Source organism: Lampetra planeri, chromosome 41 (genome assembly GCF_965212315.1).
Source record: "Lampetra planeri chromosome 41, kcLamPlan1.2.h2, whole genome shotgun sequence".
Classification (NCBI taxonomy): Eukaryota; Metazoa; Chordata; class Hyperoartia; order Petromyzontiformes; family Petromyzontidae; genus Lampetra; species Lampetra planeri.
Genome location: NC_136147.1, coordinates 7,650,560 through 7,669,830, shown reverse-complemented (window position 1 = coordinate 7,669,830; position 19,271 = coordinate 7,650,560). Strand labels below are relative to the sequence as shown.

The 19,271-nt window shown below is 53.6% G+C and overlaps 1 protein-coding gene across 1 annotated transcript; it reads left to right on the top strand.

Annotated features, from left to right (window-relative positions):
- Positions 1-8,337: 8,337 nt before the first annotated feature.
- Positions 8,338-18,447, top strand: RBP3 (retinol binding protein 3). The gene is made up of 4 exons (XM_078613185.1): positions 8,338-11,421; positions 12,720-12,910; positions 15,117-15,259; positions 17,957-18,447. The coding sequence occupies exons 1-4, from the start codon at positions 8,338-8,340 to the stop codon at positions 18,307-18,309; spliced, it is 3,771 nt and encodes a 1,256-aa protein (XP_078469311.1). The 3' UTR covers positions 18,310-18,447.
- Positions 18,448-19,271: the final 824 nt, after the last annotated feature.

Genomic DNA, 19,271 nt, shown 5'->3' with positions numbered 1-19,271 from the left:
TAGAAGTTTCCTCCGGGTTTCTCTGGCCTGCTCCGGTTTTCTCTAGAAGTTTCCTCCGGGTTTCTCTGGCCTGCTCCGGTTTTCTCTAGAGGTTTCCTCCGGGTTTCTCTGGCCTGCTCCGGTTTTCTCTAGAAGTTTCCTCCGGGTTTCTCTGGCCTGCTCCGGTTTTCTCTAGAGGTTTCCTCCGGGTTTCTCTGGCCTGCTCCGGTTTTCTCTAGAAGTTTCCTCCGGGTTTCTCTGGCCTGCTCCGGTTTTCTCTAGAAGTTTCCTCCGGGTTTCTCTGGCCTGCTCCGGTTTTCTTTAGAGGTTTCCTCCGGGTTTCTCTGGCCTGCTCCGGTTTTCTCTAGAAGTTTCCTCCGGGTTTCTCTGGCCTGCTCCGGTTTTCTCTAGAGGTTTCCTCCGGGTTTCTCTGGCCTGCTCCGGTTTTCTCTAGAAGTTTCCTCCGGGTTTCTCTGGCCTGCTCCGGTTTTCTCTAGAAGTTTCCTCCGGGTTTCTCTGGCCTGCTCCGGTTTTCTCTAGAGGTTTCCTCCGGGTTTCTCTGGCCTGCTCCGGTTTTCTCTAGAAGTTTCCTCCGGGTTTCTCTGGCCTGCTCCGGTTTTCTCTAGAAGTTTCCTCCGGGTTTCTCTGGCCTGCTCCGGTTTTCTCTAGAGGTTTCCTCCGGTTTTCTCTGGCCTGCTCCCGTTTCCTCCGGCAGTGAAGATGTGAATTGGCCAATCATCCCCAATGCAGAACTCTCCTGAAAAATAATTTCTGGTAATAATAATAAAAATGCGTAATAATATTTCGATTTATATTGTACCTATAGTTTAACAAAACGTATCAGAGTGCATGTTTATTTTTAGCCTAGGGCACCCCAAAATGGCAGCTTGTCCCTGATAAGAGTCTTGACACTCGATGAGGCTTTCCTAAATAAATAACAGATACAATATTAATATTATTACTGTTATTCGAACGGTGCGGTTGTTATTCTTGATTCAAAGTCATTGTGCTTTCGTGAGTGTTGGGGGTGTCTTTTGGAAGCCCTGAGTCAGTGGTGAACATTCAACATTCCAATGGTGGGAACCAGTCTCTCCATAAGACAATCACTTTTGACACCCCACAAAAGTGACACTCACATTGGTCCGACTTGACCCCTGGCCAGGATTTTAACTCTCGTTCTAAAAAAAACCCCCTCATAATTTTTGGTTGTTTCTTACGCCCACAATCTCCATACATGTAAAAATAATAATTTAAAAAAACGGCAACTCCATATGGGAACACCCATGGATTTCTCCACTGCGACCGCAACGTTATTGCATTGCTGTCCTGGGGGGTAGTAGAGCGATTGCATCAAAAGCAAACAAGCCGCAGCTGAACTGCTCAGCAAGCGGCAAAGGGGGTTGGTTATCTTCCCATTGCGACTTGCGTGGGTATCGACGCGCGCCGGCGATACGCGCCGCCTTCAGCATCTAACGATTCTCCAAGTGCCCATTCGACGATTAAGTCCGGTGTTTAAGTCCGTCGTGATTCGCGGTTGCGCAAGTGCGTTTAACCGTCCCACTATCGCTACCCACATTTGACGTCCACAAAGACGAAGGACACCTCGTGCAGCCTTCGCATCCGCTTGATGTAAGTGCTGTTAGCGAGTGGCACCTCTCAAGGCTAGCACGGCGCACGAGAGGGTGGGTGGCCAGCACCAAAAACAACGATCCCTCGCATAGCCTGTAACAGACTGTTTGGGGCAGGTGCTGTTGGCGGGCACCTATGCCGGCCGGCACGGCACACGCGGGGGTGGGTGACGCATAGCAACACACGCGTCGCATCGGTGTGTACAGCGTGTGCATTGTGCTGGTGATAGCGCGTCCCGATGTCTTGTATTATTCACCCTTCAACGCTGCCACGCGGGCTGGAACGTGCGAGCGAGTGCATAACCCTCCCGCGATAAAGTTAGCATTGGCCAGATACACACCGGCTGTCACGCCGGGTTGATACTGCACATAGACGTGCCAATTCACAGTGCACGCGCATACCTTATGCACGTGGTGGAAAGCAAGTGGTGACTTGTCAGCAGAAGTTCATCTCGTGGTCGAAACCTACTGGGTATGAATGTGCGCGTGTGTGTCTGTACGCGGTGCGGTGTGTAAACATCACCACTCGGGAGACAAAGGCGGTCGGGCGTGGTGCTGGCCACCCACCCCTTCGTGTGTCTTTGACGGCCTTAATAGGTGCTCGCTAACAGCACTTGCCCCAACAGTCTGTTGACGGCTATACGGGGAGTAGTTGTCTTTGTGTGGTGTGTAAACATCATAAGTGGGGAGACAAAGGCGGCCGGGCATGGTGCTGGCCACCCACCCCGTCGTGTGCCGTTCCAGCCTTCATTGGTGCTCGTTAACAGCACTTGCCCCAACAGTCTGTTAAAGGCTATACGGGGCATCTTTGTCTACATTTTTCGCGTTTAGTGTTTATTGTGCTGCGATACGATCCTGGCAAGTGAGATTAAATTCCTGGATATGCACAACCTTGACAATACCTTTTGCTGATTGGCATGTCAACCTGTCGTGGGCCATCTCAGTTGTTCGTGAGCACCTGATGCAATGTGTGTGCGTCTGTGAAAAAAAACTACTTCAACATCAGCCACGATTATTCCACTGCTGGATAAAGGCATCCTCAGCACCTGCTCACGTGCTCAGTTTACGCTCCATCTTCGCGGTTGATCCGCCTTATCGGACGCGAGTTTATTTGGCTGCCACTCCGTAATTATTGTTGACCGTGGTCATTCATACACAACAGCGATACGCCTTGCCCAAGCCCACTTACTTAAAAAAAAAATTGGATGATATCATGGCAATACTTTATTTTGAGGACGGTCCGCAAATGTAATGCTGCTCAACAATGGAGTTTGCGTAACATCCATTGTTTTCACTAGATTATATTCTGTAGATGCGTGTATTGGCCACTAGGTGGTGCACTGAAAGGGCTTCCAATAGAAGCATAGAGCACGACGCAATGCCCTCTTGTGTCCGTGCAGAGTCAGGGGGAAGGTGAATGTCAGCATGAATAATGTAGAATGTCGCATCCTCATCAAGGTCACGCCGATGTACCAATCCATATAGACCCAGCACACCATCACCTCCATGGTGGACATCCCATTGGATGTGTCCCTGCTTTTGGTGCCACTCTCGACCATCATTCCTTCGAGCGACGTCTCGTGCCCAAGCCCACCTACTAAGTTTAGCAGTCAATACGATGTCTTTCGCTGGCGTATTTCCTCTAATCCGTGTCTTCCTCTTCCTGTCTCTCAATACCAAGAATGCGTCCACCCCTCCCCGCTTCTCTTGGCCTTCTCGTTTATAAATAGCATTGGAACACGAAAGAAAATCTAAACTGCAATAATAGTAATAATAAGCATGGCTGCTGTACTTTGTAATGGCATATCGTCTCGTGTAACGTTGACTTTCTGACGACAGACGCGGCTTATCGATACAGATTAGCCAACAGATCGGACCTCTTCAGCGTGTGAGACCTGCAGAGGATGACATTCAATTATTTTTCCATTTTAAACAGCGCGGGGACCCTAGCAAGGGATAGGCTGACTGGCTTAGCGCTGGCTCCTTTAATATCGCTCTCAGATAAGGACCTGGGCTAAGGGTGGGATCGTGTTAAGGCCAAGATAATGAAGGCATTGGCTTAGTACTTAGCAGGTCCAATTTTAACCACCACTGCCACGCTATAGCAGCGCTCTGCAATTTCATCCGATGGAAATTGCAGTAGTTCACGTATACAGATGCGTGTTTAAAGAACTCCATTGAGCCGGTATTCAGATGTTCTATTTGTGAGCATCTATTAAGGCTGGCAACTGAATCAGAATGGGAGGATGGACAAATACTTCGTCTGGCCGCGCTTGTCTTTCTAGGTCTGATGTTGGCGCATTGCTGCACCAGCTACTCATTTAAGGCTAAGTTGACCTAGGGGAAACACACTGATTCAACTACAAAATCATTTTAAAACAATACTGTACGGTCGTGTATCAATCCAATGCTGGATGAACGCCTTTCGGTCGTGAGCTCGTTTAACTCTACTCCTCTACGCTGGTCCCAGTGGGTTTGGTCAAGAGGTTGTTGCCCAGCTGGGGACCAGTTCGGATACCACTTGGCCACTCGTGTTGGCCGTGGCTGCCAATCGAACTCAGGCGATCGCGTCCGCAGCTCGGTGCGCAATCCACCGTTACCACTTTCGTTCACCCATCACCCATTGCGCCAGTCCCGGCGAGCCGTGCGACGTACGCGTCATCGGCAGTTGTGAACGGAAGGTTCCCCGAGACCGCCGTCGAGTCAAGGTCACGGGGTCACTCGACGACGCTGTTGCCCCGCGGGTCTGCAGCCGAACACATCCACAGAGCGGGGCCATGTGGTCACATCGGCCCCAGCTGTGGAAGTTGGCTTCATGGCACGGTACGGAGCCTGTCGACCAGGTACCGTTTTAAACGATTCAATGTGCGTGCGTATTATGGTGTGCGGTCTGTTCTCCTATAACGCGGTTCCTGAAGAACACCGCGTTATGGGGGGAAAAGTCGCGTTATAATCTCCATATATATAAAAGGCAAAGTTGTGATTATGTGTGTCTGTTCAAATGTTTAGCGTACTTTCCGACATACAACAAACTTGAACTTTGCCATGTGGGTACTTTCCAGACTGTACACCATGCAAAAAATATAAAAATACACTTTTGTGCTTTTTGGAGGGGGAGCTCAATAATGCATATATTTTTTGCACAGCAAGTGAGCTGTGACGTCAAATCTGTCATGTGACCCGCGCATGTGGAAGCGTAACGCATTGTAGTGTAGTGGTTCGCGCGCCGCGCTACGAACCCGGCGCCAGAGTTCGATTCCCGCTCACGGCCACCACCGGTGACGATTATTTGAAACGGTCCTGGGCCTCCCCTAGGTCGACTCAGCCTCAAACGAGTAACTGGTGTGGTGTGTGAACATCGCCACTGGGGAGACAAAGGCGGCCGGGCGTGGTGAATCTAAGTCCCGGGCGAATCCGGCTAGTAAATAATGTAGTAAAAAAATACGTGAGATGCGTACGCAAGGCCCGACAAAGACTGAGGCGCGTGGGTAGCGTCTAGAAGCATCCAGCAGCATCCCGCTGCCTTGTGCGACGATGCTACGCAGAGGCAGCCGTGCAACCACTTATTCCAAATCGCGCGACGTAGTTATGTTCACTCAATCGCGTTATATCCAATTCTCGTTCTGAAAACACGCGTTATAGGTGAACAGACTGTATTTCATTCAAAGCGTAATATATTTCGCTGCATATTGCCCATGTTGCAATTATACTCCAGAGTCGTGCGTCTCTGTACAGCCGGAGAAACGTGGAGCAATGAGTCACAATGCTGAATCTCGGTGCTTTCGGAGTCACCAGACTCAACGCTTCTTCTGAGGCTACACATCTGCTGGGTTCAGACGAGGCCAACCCTTCTCTTTGTTACGGTGACTGACACCAGAACCCCCACCGGGTGCGCATTGCGTCGTCGCTAGCGGTGAAACGATCATTTCAATTGCTATAATTCAGGGGGTTGCTATTCGATTAAAATGTGTATCGAGCACTGGTGAAGGCTCGCGGCCTCTAGTGGCTGGAGGAGTCATATGAAGCCATCCCCATCCAAGATAGACGAGTCCATACCAGACAGACGCGAATCTATGCACGTGTCGTGAGCTAAAGGAAATTGATAATTACCGTATTCTCGTCTAGATTACATGACGCACTTTCCCCATGTCATTCAAAACAACAGTTTGGGGGCAGGGAGGAATGTGTGAGACCAGAGTTGCAGTGCTGGATTAAGCTAGTGCGGGGCCTGTAGCATATGTTATAAAGCAGCCTTAAATAAAAATATAAATATTAAAATACAATGTTTTGACTTGCATAGTAAAGTAATTGTGTATTTTTTCATTTGCTATACAGACAGATAATACGACAAATCGCTAACCTTAAACACCCGGTCGTTCATAAAAGTTGAAGGCGGTGTAGTACTATAGCAACAGAGCAAGTGCAGAATCACTGAACCGGAATCGATATCTTGAAAGCGTTTAGCGCGGGGCCCTTGAAAGTGCGGGGCCCATAGCACGTGCAGCTACTTTTGCTACCGGGATAATCCGGCACTGCAGAGTTGCATTCGGGGTGCATTTATTTGGTACCGGGCACAAGTTTGGGGTGCGTCTTACCTGTCCGGAGTAGCTCTTCATCCAGACGATGCCGCAAATGAGTGGAGCCGAACACCCGTAAGAGGCCATCCATAAATGACGTCACGCGATTTTGGACGATTTTTGACCCCCTCCCCCTTCGTCACACGGCGTCACAAAAAGTCAGACCCCCCCCCCCCGTCAAATATGACGTCACATAGCTCTGCCCCCCCCCCCCAAAACCATATTTCCATTTTGAAAATAAAACATGCTTCAAATAGCTTTAAACTATTGTCATTGTAGTGCGTATTTAATGTGGTGCTGCACTCTGATGTTGCAGGAGAAAGCATTTATTAAAAATTATATTTAATTAAGTAGAACGTGTTGTCTATATTCATTTAAAGTTGCGCATTTTGATGTGACGTCACATTAACCCTCCCTCCCCTCGTCACACATCGTCACAAATGTCTGACGCCCCCCCCCCTCCCAGGTGCGTGACGTCATTTATGGACGGCCCCACAGCATCCGTAGCTATGTGGTTGAACGTGACCTTGGAAGAAAGACTTAACCCCAATCGCCTCCAGCAGGTGGTGCTCTGGTCAAAGTTTATCCGCTGAGTGCTGCCCGGTTTTGCCGTGGCTATACGTCGCAGTACCGTGTACAAGGCGCCCAGTGTGATGACGTTTGAGTTGATCAAAATGCGCACCTGCAAAATGTTATTTAAGTTGCCTATTAATATAGCATTTGTTTCATGTCGTGCTGTGCGCAACGGCTTCATTGGGAATATCATCGGTACGAGTCGTCACCCCCGAGGCTCGATTTCAGCCAGAGCTGTCCGGTGCCACGCTCCGGAAAATATAAAATAAAATATTTCCTCCCCGAGTAGAATTCCCAAGTGAAACTTGGACGGACACCCGCTACGATTATTTATCACGGAGAGCGACATGCTCACATGTCGTCTCCTCTTAAAAAGAGAACGTAGCAAAACACGCATTCCACACGAACAACACAGAAGTGAATGAATGTTAATGGCCCGTGCGGGAAAAAGCGACTACGTGACCGAGTCTCAAGACTCGTTGTGGCGAGGGTCCTGCGACGCACACAGCGTTGGAAGAGATTCGCGTTCACGAGAGTTCCACTGCGGAGCAACCCCGCGAGTAACGAGGGAGGTAACACAGACAAAGGTTCCCCGGTTATAGCCTGTAACAGACTGTTGGGGCGAGTGCCTGTTCGCGAGTAGCGCACATGAAGGCACAAGACGGGTGGCCAGCACCACGCCCGGCCGCCTTTGTCTCCCTTTGTGGCGATGTTTCGTACACTGCACCAGGTTACTCATTTGATGCTGAGTCGATCTAGGGGGAGGCCCAGGACCGGTATCAGATCATCGTCACCGGTGTTAGTGGCCGTGTGCGGGAATCGAACTCGGGTGTCCCGGGTTCGTAGCACATCGCGCTAACCGCTGCACCGCCGCTCCTCCCACACACACACAAGCTCCGAGTTCGTGAATCAGTGGCTGCACTTAACAACAAGCCTACAACACCTGCTACTCCCGTGCACTCTACCACCATCGACGCACTCACCAGGCTCACCTGAGCTTAGCTCACGTGACCACACGCCAGCGGGCACGCATCCTCTCTGGATGGCTGCTGCGTAGGCTGCCGTGTGATGTCCGACGTTTCGCGGCCACGTGCGAGGCGCTTCCTCTCAAGAACCGCTAGCTAGTCGAGGCGAGCTGTACGAAGACCGTCATCGGGGCAGTATGCGGGCGGGAATGGACAGTCCACGGAAGCAGCCAAAAGCGCGCTGCCCCGTGGGGTTTGGGTGTCGATATTTGCTGCCAACTCCTCGTGTCCATCATCATCATCATGACCACCACCACAGCCCCGCGCGTTACGCATCGCCACCGTTCGCCTCTCGCGTGAACCAAGTGTCGTCGCTAGCGAGACCCATCTGACGGCGACTTTAAGAGGAGCTTCAACTATCCCGCAACCCGTCCTCCAACTGCACCCCACCACCCACCCACCCACCCACTCCCGCTCCAACCTCGATGCACGTCAAATCCCACGGATTAATCTGCTGAAAGCCAACCAAAGAGGATTACGTCCTTGATAATTCCCGGGCACTTTGCTCGGACACCACGGCCGCTGCCTTTGACAGAGGCCACCACCACCACCACCATGGCCGGCTCGCGTGAGCAGCGCACCGCGTTCCCCACGCGCCTTCTGCTGCTGCTGCTGCTGCCGCTCGCCACGTGCCACAGCCAAGCGCAGTATAAGTTCGACACCGCCGTGGTGCTGCACCTGGCCAAGGTGCTGCTGGACAACTACTGCATCCCCGAGAACCTGGTGGGCATGGACGAAGCCATACAGCGAGCGGTGGACAACGGGGAACTCCTCGGCGTCTCCGACCCCGAGAGCGCCGCGTCGGCGCTCACCGAGGGGATCCAGGGGGCCCTCAATGACCCCAGGATCGCGGTGAGCTACGTGCCAGACGTGGACGACGACGGCGAGCGGGAGGAGGGTGACGCGGAGGGATGGGACGCTGGTGAGCAGCACCGCCCCACCACCTTCGAGGAGCTGCTGGCCACCATCCCGCAGAAGACGAGCTTCGCGGTGCTGGACGGAAACGTGGGCTACCTGAGAGCCGACGAGATCATAAGCGAGGCGACCATCAAGAAGCTGGGCCCCGTCATCGTCCAGAGGATTTGGAACCGGCTGGTGGACACGGACACCTTCGTGCTGGACCTCAGATACAACTCGCACGGCGACATCACGGGCCTGCCCTACCTGGTGTCCTGCTTCTGCGAGCCCAGGCCCGTGCTGCACCTGGACACGGTCTACTACCGGCCCACGAACGAGAGCAAGGAGATCTGGTCCCTGCCGGACCTCCAGGGGGCCCGCTTCGCCAAGCACAAGGACGTGTTCGTGCTCGTGAGCGCGAACACCGAGGGAGTCGCCGAGAACGTGGCCTACGTGCTCAAACACCTCCACCGGGCCACCGTGATCGGCGAGCAGACGGCCGGAGGCTCCCTCGAGGTGGAGCGCTTCCGCCTGGGCGACTCTCGATTCTTCGTCACCGTGCCCACGGCGAGGTCCCAGAGCCCGCTGACGGGCCGCAGCTGGGAGCTGACGGGCGTCTTCCCGTGCGTGAGCGCGCCCTCCGAGCGGGCCCTGGACAAGGCCCTGGAGATCCTGAACGCTCGCGGCGTGGCCCGCAAGGCCGTCGAGGCGGCGGGCGAACTCCTGCTCAGCTCCTACACGTTCGTGGAGCGCGCCTCGGCCATAGCGGACCACCTCTCGTGGTCCGAGTACGGCTCCGTGGTGTCCGTGGAGGACCTGACGTCGAAGCTCACCCAGGACCTGCAGTCGGTGGCCGAGGACCCGCGTCTCGTCGTGAGCAACCGCGAGCCCGAGTGGCCCCCGCTGGCGCAGCCGATCCCCCCGGGCCCACCCGCGCCGCTGCCGGACGACGAGCAGATGCTGGAGGCCATCGTGGACAGCGTGTTCAAGGTGGAGGTCCTGGAGGGGAACATCGGCTACCTCCGCTTCGACGAGTTCGGCGACGCGTCGGCCGTGATGAAGCTCAGGAAGCAGCTGGTCTCCAAGGTGTGGGAGCGCATCCAGCCCACAGACAACGTGATCATAGACCTCCGCTACAACCTCGGGGGTTCCTCCACCGCCATCCCCATCGTGCTCAGCTACTTCCAGGACGCGTCGCCGCCCGTGCACTTCTACACGGTGTACGACAGGCTGCGCAACGTCACCGCCGAGTTCCACACGGTGTCGAACCTCACGTCGCAGCTCTACGGCTCCAAGAAGGGCGTCTACCTCCTCACGAGCCAGCACACGGCCACTGCGGCCGAGGAGTTCACCTACCTCATGCAGTCGCTCAACAGGGCCACCATCGTGGGCGAGATCACGGCGGGCAGGCTGGCGCACAGCCTGGCGTTCCGCCTCTCGGACACGCGCCTCTACATGACCGTGCCCATCATCAACTTCATCGACAACAACGACGAGTACTGGCTGGGTGGCGGCGTCGTGCCCGACGCAATCGTGCTGGCCGAGAACGCGCTGGACGCGGCCAAGGAAATCATCGACTTCCACCCGAAAATGGTGTCGCTGCTCGAGTTGGCCGGCTCGCTCGTGGAGGGCTACTACGCGATGTTGAGCGACGGCGAGAACGCCACGGCCGAGATCCTCCTCAAGTACCGCGAGGGCAAGTACCGTTCGGTGGTGGACTACGAGGCGCTTGCCTCGCAGCTCACCTCGGACCTGCACGAGATCTGGGGCGACCACCGCTTGCACGCCTTCTACAGCGACCTGCAGATCGAGCGCATGGACGCGGACAAGACGCCCAGCGTGCCGTCTCCCGAGGAGCTCAGCGTGCTCATCGACACCGTCTTCAAGGTGGACATCCTCGCCAGCAACGTCGGCTACCTGCGCTTCGACATGATGACCGACGCCGAGGTGCTGAAGCACGTGGGGCCTCAGCTGGTGGAGAAGGTGTGGAACAAGATCTCCGGCACGCGCTCGCTCGTCATCGACGTGCGCTACAACATGGGCGGCTACTCGACGTCCATCCCGATCCTCTGCTCGTACTTCTTCGACGCGTCGCCTCCGCGCCACCTCTACACGGTCTTCGACCGGCCCAGCAGGAGCAGCGCCGAGGTGTTCACGGTCCCGCGGGTGCTGGGCCAGCGCTACGGCGCCAGCAAGGACGTCTACATCCTCACGAGCCACATGACCGGCTCGGCCGGCGAGATCCTCACGAGGGTCATGAGCGACCTCAAGCGGGCCACGGTGATCGGCGAGCCCACGGCGGGCGGCTCGCTGTCCACGGGCACCTACCGCATCGGGGACAGCCGCCTCTACGTCTTCATCCCCAACCAGGCCGGCGTGAGCCCTTCGGGGGGACGCACGTGGAGCGTGGCGGGCGTGGAGCCGCACGTGCACACCAAGGCGTCCGAAGCGCTGCAGTCGGCCCTGCGCATGGCGGCGTTGCGCGCTGACGCCCCGTCCATCCTGCGCACGGCGGGGAAGCTGGTGGCCGACGGCTACTCGAGGGCGGAGGCCGCGCTCGGCGTGCCCAGCAAGCTGGCGGCGCTGCTCGCGGCCGGGGAGTACGGAGCCCTGAGGTCCGAGGAGGAGCTCGCCTTCAAGTTGACCGTGCACCTGCAGCTCATCACGGGGGACCGCCACCTCAAGGCGGTGTGCGTGCCCGAGCATGCCACGGACAGGATGCCGGGCATCGTGCCCATGCAGGTGAACGTCGTGCCCACGCGCATTTAACGCGATCAAGTCCGTCGGACCGGAGGCAGATTGGTCATATACTCGCAGGGCAGGCTCAGCCGAAAGTTACGCATTTGCTGAAGACCTGCAATTAAGATTCCCATCATTACCGAACTTAGTCGCTTGCCTCCCACGAAGTGTGCGACTAAAGCCAGGAGGAAGAAAGAAAGGAATACCCACTCTGTATGACTCGTACACAGTGTTCTGTCTATCAAGCTGGCTAATGGTGCCTCTGCAGGACACTGGTGGTGTGTGGACCTCATTATTTTCCATTGGAACCCAGGAGTCATCAGAGTTTAGTTTATTGAGCCATGAAGATTAATACTGAGCCCTGGGCATGAACAACGTGCTCTGAATGTTAATGCTCGGGGCTCACAAAGACACTATTATTGTTTAAGAATTAGCAGTGAATTTACAAGTATTCACAACAAACGCTTGAGAATGTTCGGCATCTTATGTTTGGCATAATCTGACTTTCTGAGCCTCATATTCTTAGATTTTTTCGGTAAAGTCACGTGACTTTACCGGAAAAAACCTAAGAATGTGAATCCTTGCAGTCACGAAAGCTTTAAATCTAGAATTTCTGAGCCTCATGAATTAATATTGGTTCTTGATGATCCTAAATAGCGCATGTTCATAACACTCATCATTGTGTATGTATCCTGCGTGTTTTATCTAACCCATGTGCTCCTCTTCCTGTCTATCAGTCTTAGTTCAAGCGTCTTTGCACGCTTCTTAACCGCGCAGGGTCAATACAAGCAGCAACTCTGCGTGAGAGTTTCACAGCAATCGCTGGCCCACGCTCATTTGAGCAGAGAGACACTTTGAGACACTATTATGCGTCAACATCACAATGTGATGGGCCACGAACGTTTGCTAAAACGCGATGCGTGCTCTTGGCTCGTGCGACGAGTTTAACGTTCTCAATCAGAGCAGGCTCCTCGCAAAGTGCTGCTTGTCGCACTCGCTTCTGTGTGTGTGCGTCACAGAGTGGGGACCCATAGGCCACTACGAACCCGGCGACCCGAGTTCAATTCCAGCTCACGGCCAACACCGGCGACGATTATCTGAACCGGTCATGGGCTTCCCTTAGGTCGACTCAACCTCAAATGAGTACCTGATGCAATGTGTAAACATCACAACTCGGGAGAGAAATTCGGCCGGGCAAGGTGCTAGCGAGCAACCCACTTCATCGATGCTCTCTAACAGCACTTGCCTCAACAGTCTGTTCGAGGCTATACCGGGTGGTGGAATCTTTGTCTTTGTCCCAGATGCCTCCAACCGAGTCGTTTGAGGACCTCATCAAGTTCTCGTTCATCACGGACGTGTTGGAGGGGAAGATCGGCTACCTTCGCTTCGACCTGTTCAGCGACCTGGAGGCGCTCGAGCACGTGGCCCACCTGCTGGTGGAGCACGTGTGGAAGAAAATCTGCGACACCGAGATCCTCATCATCGACCTGAGGTGCCGGGTTTCTCCCCCAAACACCCACCCCCCTTTCCCCGATACAATCGCCACAAAGTTAAAAAAAAAATGGTGTTTGTTTTTTACTACCAGGTAAGGCCCGCTGAGCTTGTACATCGCTCTTGATCAGAAGCGATCCTGTCTATCGCAAACGATGGCGGCTCAATGTAGCGGCTTAGTGTCGTCTTCGTCGCGTGGAAATGTATCGGAGCCGAATGCTCTAGACGCGTGGCGTCGATTCTAAATGTGGAAGAAGCAACAAGTAAACCCGTAAAAACAAAGTTTTTCACTATAAATCCTTTATATGCGTGGCGGCTAGAGTCCTCTCGTCCTCTGGCTTGAGATGGCTGCCACCTATGGGTCAGATGATTGCATGGCAGCATTAAGTAATTGGTAATTAAATATAATATTTTTGTCCTAAAAAGTGTAAAATTTTGGAAAACATTTTTCACGAACATTAATTGTCACGCACAACGAGTCTGTGTGGAAAATGTCAGCTCGATTGGATCACGGGAAGTGGGTTAAAACACGACCGAAAGATTTGCACGGTCCTAAGCAAGCAAGCAAGTGAACTTAATATAAAGGATTTTAAAAAAAAACAGAGGACTCCCGAAGAAAAACCCACGCGACCACGGGGAGAGAAGCACGCAAACTCCAAATATACAGCAGGTGTCAAGAATCGGGATCGAACCCCACGACCTCGTGTATACCAGGCGAGGGAGTTAACATCCCCTAGCCACCGTGATGATGATGATGATGAGATAGAGAGAGGGACGCAAACTCCAAATATACATCAGGCATCGTCAGGGTCGGGGATCGAACCCACGCCCTCCAGTATACCAGGACGAGGTAGTTAACGTCTCGTCATAAATACAGAAGCCCGGGGTGGTGGTGCCCGACCGTGAGTCAGCCCTCTAGGGGCGAGATTGGTGGCTCAGCCATAGAGGCCATCATGCGCGTGACACCCGCCTGCAAGTACAGCAAGTGGGTTTGTGATGACATGACTTCTAGATTTGAAGCTTTCGTGACTGCAAGGATTCATATTCTTAGGTCTTTTCGGTAAAGTCACGTAGGTAAAAACATTAAAATTAATAAAAGTAAAATAAAATAAATAAAATAAAAATCACGACGTTTCGGAGGCAACACAAGCTTCCGTCTTCAGGTGGAACCATCACAGCCACGACAGCTGTATCAGCTGTCGTGGCTGTGATGGTTCCACCTGATGACATGACTCTTCTATCAGAGGTTATTATTATTCTTACTACCACCAGGTGGCGCTGTGACACCACATTTACAAGTTGTAGATCCAGACTTGGAAATCTTCGGCTTCGTTTCCGATTGGGGTTGATTGGGTGGCGTCGCTTGTTCCAAGACTGTCGGCATTTCCACGTTTGCCAACCTCGCCGCATGAATCCGCGAGACGCTGTACTCGTCAGAGCGATTGTCGGTAATTCGCAGAGGTGGGACAAAGTCATTGTTATGCAAGTCCAAGTCGAGTCGCAAGTCATCAAATTCCTGACTCGAGTCTGACTCGAGTCCAAGTCACATGACTCGAGTCCACATCTCATAGGTGGGACAAAGTCATTGTTATGCAAGTCCAAGTCGAGTCGCAAGTCATCAAATTCCTGACTCGAGTCTGACTCGAGTCCAAGTCACATGACTCGAGTCCACATCTCATAGGTGGGACAAAGTCATTGTTATGCAAGTCCAAGTCGAGTCGCAAGTCATCAAATTCATGACTCGAGTCTGACTCGAGTCCAAGTCACATGACTCGAGTCCACACCTCTGGTAATTCGGTAAGCGTGGACTGTGGGGGAATCGGAATTTGTGAACCAAAGCGTTTGCGACACATCCTTTACCACTTTCCCATCAGCACTTGCAACATTTGGCTTGCGTTAACTGTTCATCAGCAGTGAAGTATGGTCAAACAATCCTCGTGAGCCACGCAGCATGGGAAGAAGACCTCCATCCAACAGTGTCTTGACCGAGGGCTGCAAGATAAATTATACAAATCCAAGGTTATGAATATTATTAGATTACAATTATCCACGGTTATCAGTTTTCACACACACACGCACTTCAATGGCTATGTCTAGAACGATATTGTCTCTGCTAAACTCTCAATCGATTATAAAGTTAATCGATTCATCATTGAGTCCGAGCTCAGTCCAGAATGAGCGATGATGATGATGTTGTTGCACTGCAGGTACAATGTAGGAGGTCCCATCTCCTCCATCCCCACACTCGCCTCCTATCTGTTTGATGAAGATCAGCCGGTTCTGCTCGACAGCGTCTACACGAGACGGTCCAACACCACCCAGCAGATGTGGACCATCGCGCGATTACCCGGTAAACAAAGCACGGCACGCAACACAGCGGCGAGCCCGGCAGGTACAACGCTCACGGCATCGTGCGCTTTCAGATGCGCTTCTGCGGCTGTGGTCTCGAAACGCTCTTCCTTCCGATGTTAGGCAGCCACCGGAGCAGTGCACTTTCAAATTATCCAGTTTGAAAGGCCATTTATTCAGAACTGCTAGTTTTGTGTGTGTGTGTTTAGTTGGTTGTTCTTCACTCCGCACCTCCGATTAGCGCCGTTGGCTACGTACAGTGCGAAAGACGTTCAGCGTGCATACACACGTAAGTAAAACAACGTGGAATAGGCCGGTTCAACGGGATAATCCGGTGGGAATTTTATTGGATGGAATTATGATTTGGTGTCCACACACACACACAATGCATGATTCTAAGATCGGTACAAGTGTGAATATTGAATTGTTGCCTTATGTAATCAAACAAATCAATTGCCGCTGTGTCTATAACCCACGAATGCATCCGTCGTGAGTTATAGTGTGAGCTTCGATACACGAATTTAGCTTACGACTACCATATGACCAATAGCAATTAAACCATACAAGTGGAACAGAGATTGTCATGATGCGTTCTCAGCAGAACGCATTGCCATTACAGTAATGTGTTTCTTTATTGTGATTGTTCCTATTGATTGTTTTTGTTAGTATTGTCATCACCATTGCCGATGTTGCAATGTTATTGTTATTGGCATTATCATTGTTGGCATCAGAACTTATGTTATGCTGCCCACCAATCCACCCGCCTGTCCACACTTACCTTGCTAACGCACCTACCCACCCACCTGCTTGCTCCTACCCACCAAAATACCAACCTGCCCATCTGCTTACCCACCCACCTTCATGCCCACCCATTCACCTTCCTGCCGACTTGTCTATCCAACCACCTGCCTACCCACATACCCACCCATCTGCCTACCCACCTAGCCACCCATCTGTCTGACCACCTAATCCACACACCCATCTCTCGCCTTCCCACAACAGCCCCCCCCCCCTTGCCCACCCATCTGCCTGCCTTCTCATCCACTTGCCCCCCACTCATCCACCCACAACGCACAGCAGCAGCAACAGCGGCCACCGTTAGCTGCTCGGTGGCGGTGGTGTCACCACGGCGCTTGTGCGAGGCGAGGTGCCACCTTGAGGCCACGCGAAGTGTCGAGGGCCCGCTGGTAGGAGGCCCCCGGGACGGGCCGGTTGAGTGGCCGGGATGCACCACCGGTGCCTCGCCACTGTGATCCCGCACACAAAGACAAAGGCCCCCCCGTGTGGCCTGTAACAGACTGTTGGGGCAAGTGCTGTCAGCGAGCACTTATTAAGGCCGGCAAGGCACACGATGGGGTGGGTGGCCAACACCACGCCCGGCCGTCTTTGTCTCCCCAGTGGCGATGTTTTAACATACCGCACCAGGTACTCGTTTGAGGCTGAGTCGACCTAGGGGAGGCCCAGGACCGGTTCAGATAATCGTCACCGGTGTTGGCCGTGAGCCGAAATCGAAGTCGGGTCGCCCGGTTCATAGCGCGGCGCGCTAACCACTACACTACCGCTCCCCACTGTGCTCCCGCGCACACACACACGTGCACGCACACACACACGTGCACGCACACACACACGTGCACGCACACACACACGTGCACGCACACACACACGTTCACGCACACACACACACGTTCACGCACACACACACACGTTCACGCACACACACACACGTTCACGCACACACACACACGTTCACGCACACACACACACGTTCACGCACACACACACACGTTCACGCACACACACACACGTTCACGCACACACACACACACGTTCACGCACACACACACACGTTCACGCACACACACACACGTTCACGCACACACACACACGTTCACGCACACACACACACGTTCACGCACACACACACACGTTCACGCACACACACACACGTTCACGCACACACACACACGTTCACGCACACACACACACGTTCACGCACGCACACACACGTTCACGCACGCACACACACGTTCACGCACGCACACGCACGTTCACGCACGCACACGCACGTTCACGCACGCACACGCACGTTCACGCACGCACACGCACGTTCACGCACGCACACGCACGTTCACGCACGCACACGCACGTTCACGCACGCACACGCACGTTCACGCACGCACACGCACGTTCACGCTCGCACACGCACGCTCACGCTCGCACACGCACACACGCTCGCACACGCACACACGTTCACGCACACACACACACGTTCACGCACACACACACACGTTCACGCACACACACGCACGTTCACGCACGCACACGCACGTTCACGCACGCACACGCACGTTCACGCACGCACACGCACGTTCACGCACGCACACGCACGTTCACGCACGCACACGCACGTTCACGCACGCACACGCACGTTCACGCACGCACACGCACGTTCACGCTCGCACACGCACGCTCACGCTCGCGCACGCACACACGCTCACGCACGCACACGCACACACGTTCACGCACACACACACGTTCACGCACACACACGTGCACACGCGCACACGTTCACACGCGCACACGTTCACACGCGCACACGTTCACACGCGCACACGCTCACACGCGCACACGCTCACACGCGCACACGCTCACACGCGCACACGCTCACACGCGCACACGTTCACACGCGCACACGCAGGCAAGCGCTACGGCTCGCGTAAGCCCGTGCTGGTGCTCACGAGTCGTCAGACCCTGGGCGCCGCCGAGGAGTTCGCGGCCGTGCTCAAGCGTCTGGGCCGCGCGCTCCTCATCGGCGAGACTACGGGCGTCGGCTGCCTGCCGGCACACACCTACCACGTGGACGGCACGCACCTCTACCTGGCCGTGCCGGGCCAGCGCTCGCTGCTGGCGCGCTGGGAGCGCACCGGCGTCTCCCCCCACGTTCCCGTGGCCCCCCAGGCCGCGCTGCTCAAGGCCAAGCAGTTGGCGCGGCACCGGCTGGCGGCAGCGCCCCCCGCCACCACCGCCGCAGTGCCCCCCTTGAGCTTGTAGGCAAGGGTGGGATGCAGTGGCGTGGTTGGGTTGGGTGGCGTCGGCTCCGGTGCAACAAGTGAAAAGAGATTTAAAGCTTTCGTGACTGCAGGGATTCAACTTCTTGGTTCTTTCGGTAAAGTCACGTAGAAGGGAAGTAATAAAATAATAAAAATGAAACATAATAAAATAATATAATAAAATAATATAATACCATAATGTAATAATATTATATAATTTTATTATGTTTTATTTTTATTATTTTATTACTTCCCTTCTACGTGACTTTACCGAAAGAACCAAGAAGAAGTGAAAAGAGATCACCTGGCCAGGGCGTTGCCGCGGTGGCGAGATGTTAACTACCTCGCCCGGTATACGGGAGGTTGTCGCGTTCGATCCCAACCCTGACGCCTGCTGTATATCTGGAGTTGGCATGTTCTCGCCATGGTCGCGTGGATTCAAGAGTATTTTTGGCTGCTATAAATTTCCACACGCTAAGCCAACATCGTTGAGCCATCATTTGTGGCCAGGTCGCTTCTGAAAAAGAGCTACGCAGCTCGGTGAGCCTTACCTGATCATAAAATAGTTGTAGTTTTAATTTCCACCCCCACATCACTTATTGTGTAGGAATAATCTGCGGTTATTGTGTCGGAATTACATACAGGGGCTATACACTGGGTGGCATCGGGGATAAATGCATTAAATATAGCCGTGAGATTCAAGGATTTGAGATACTGGGTGAGGATCACAGTTTACAGATGTAATGTGTTAAGTGCGGTGTAGGATGAGATGCAGCGATTAACTATCGGGTTGATGCAGGGACATATATATATGGGGCTTACGTGTAGGGATTCGATATGGGGTCAGATTTATGGGTTCGCAGGAATACTGCCATGGATCACCGTATTCTCCAGATTGTAAGATTGTCCGGAAAGTGAGAGGCACCCCAAACGTGTGCCTGGTGTCAATCGAGTTAAACAAAC

What these genes read in the sequence shown, in the direction of transcription:
- RBP3 (XM_078613185.1), top strand. Translation starts at nt 8,338, where the DNA reads ATGGCCGGCTCGCGTGAGCAGCGCACCGCGTTCCCCACGCGCCTTCTG. An exon ending in ATCCTCATCATCGACCTGAG is followed by an intron (nt 12,911 to 15,116) that starts GTGCCGGGTTTC and finishes GTTGCACTGCAG; the next exon opens with GTACAATGTAGGAGGTCCCA. An exon ending in GACCATCGCGCGATTACCCG is followed by an intron (nt 15,260 to 17,956) that starts GTAAACAAAGCA and finishes GCGCACACGCAG; the next exon opens with GCAAGCGCTACGGCTCGCGT.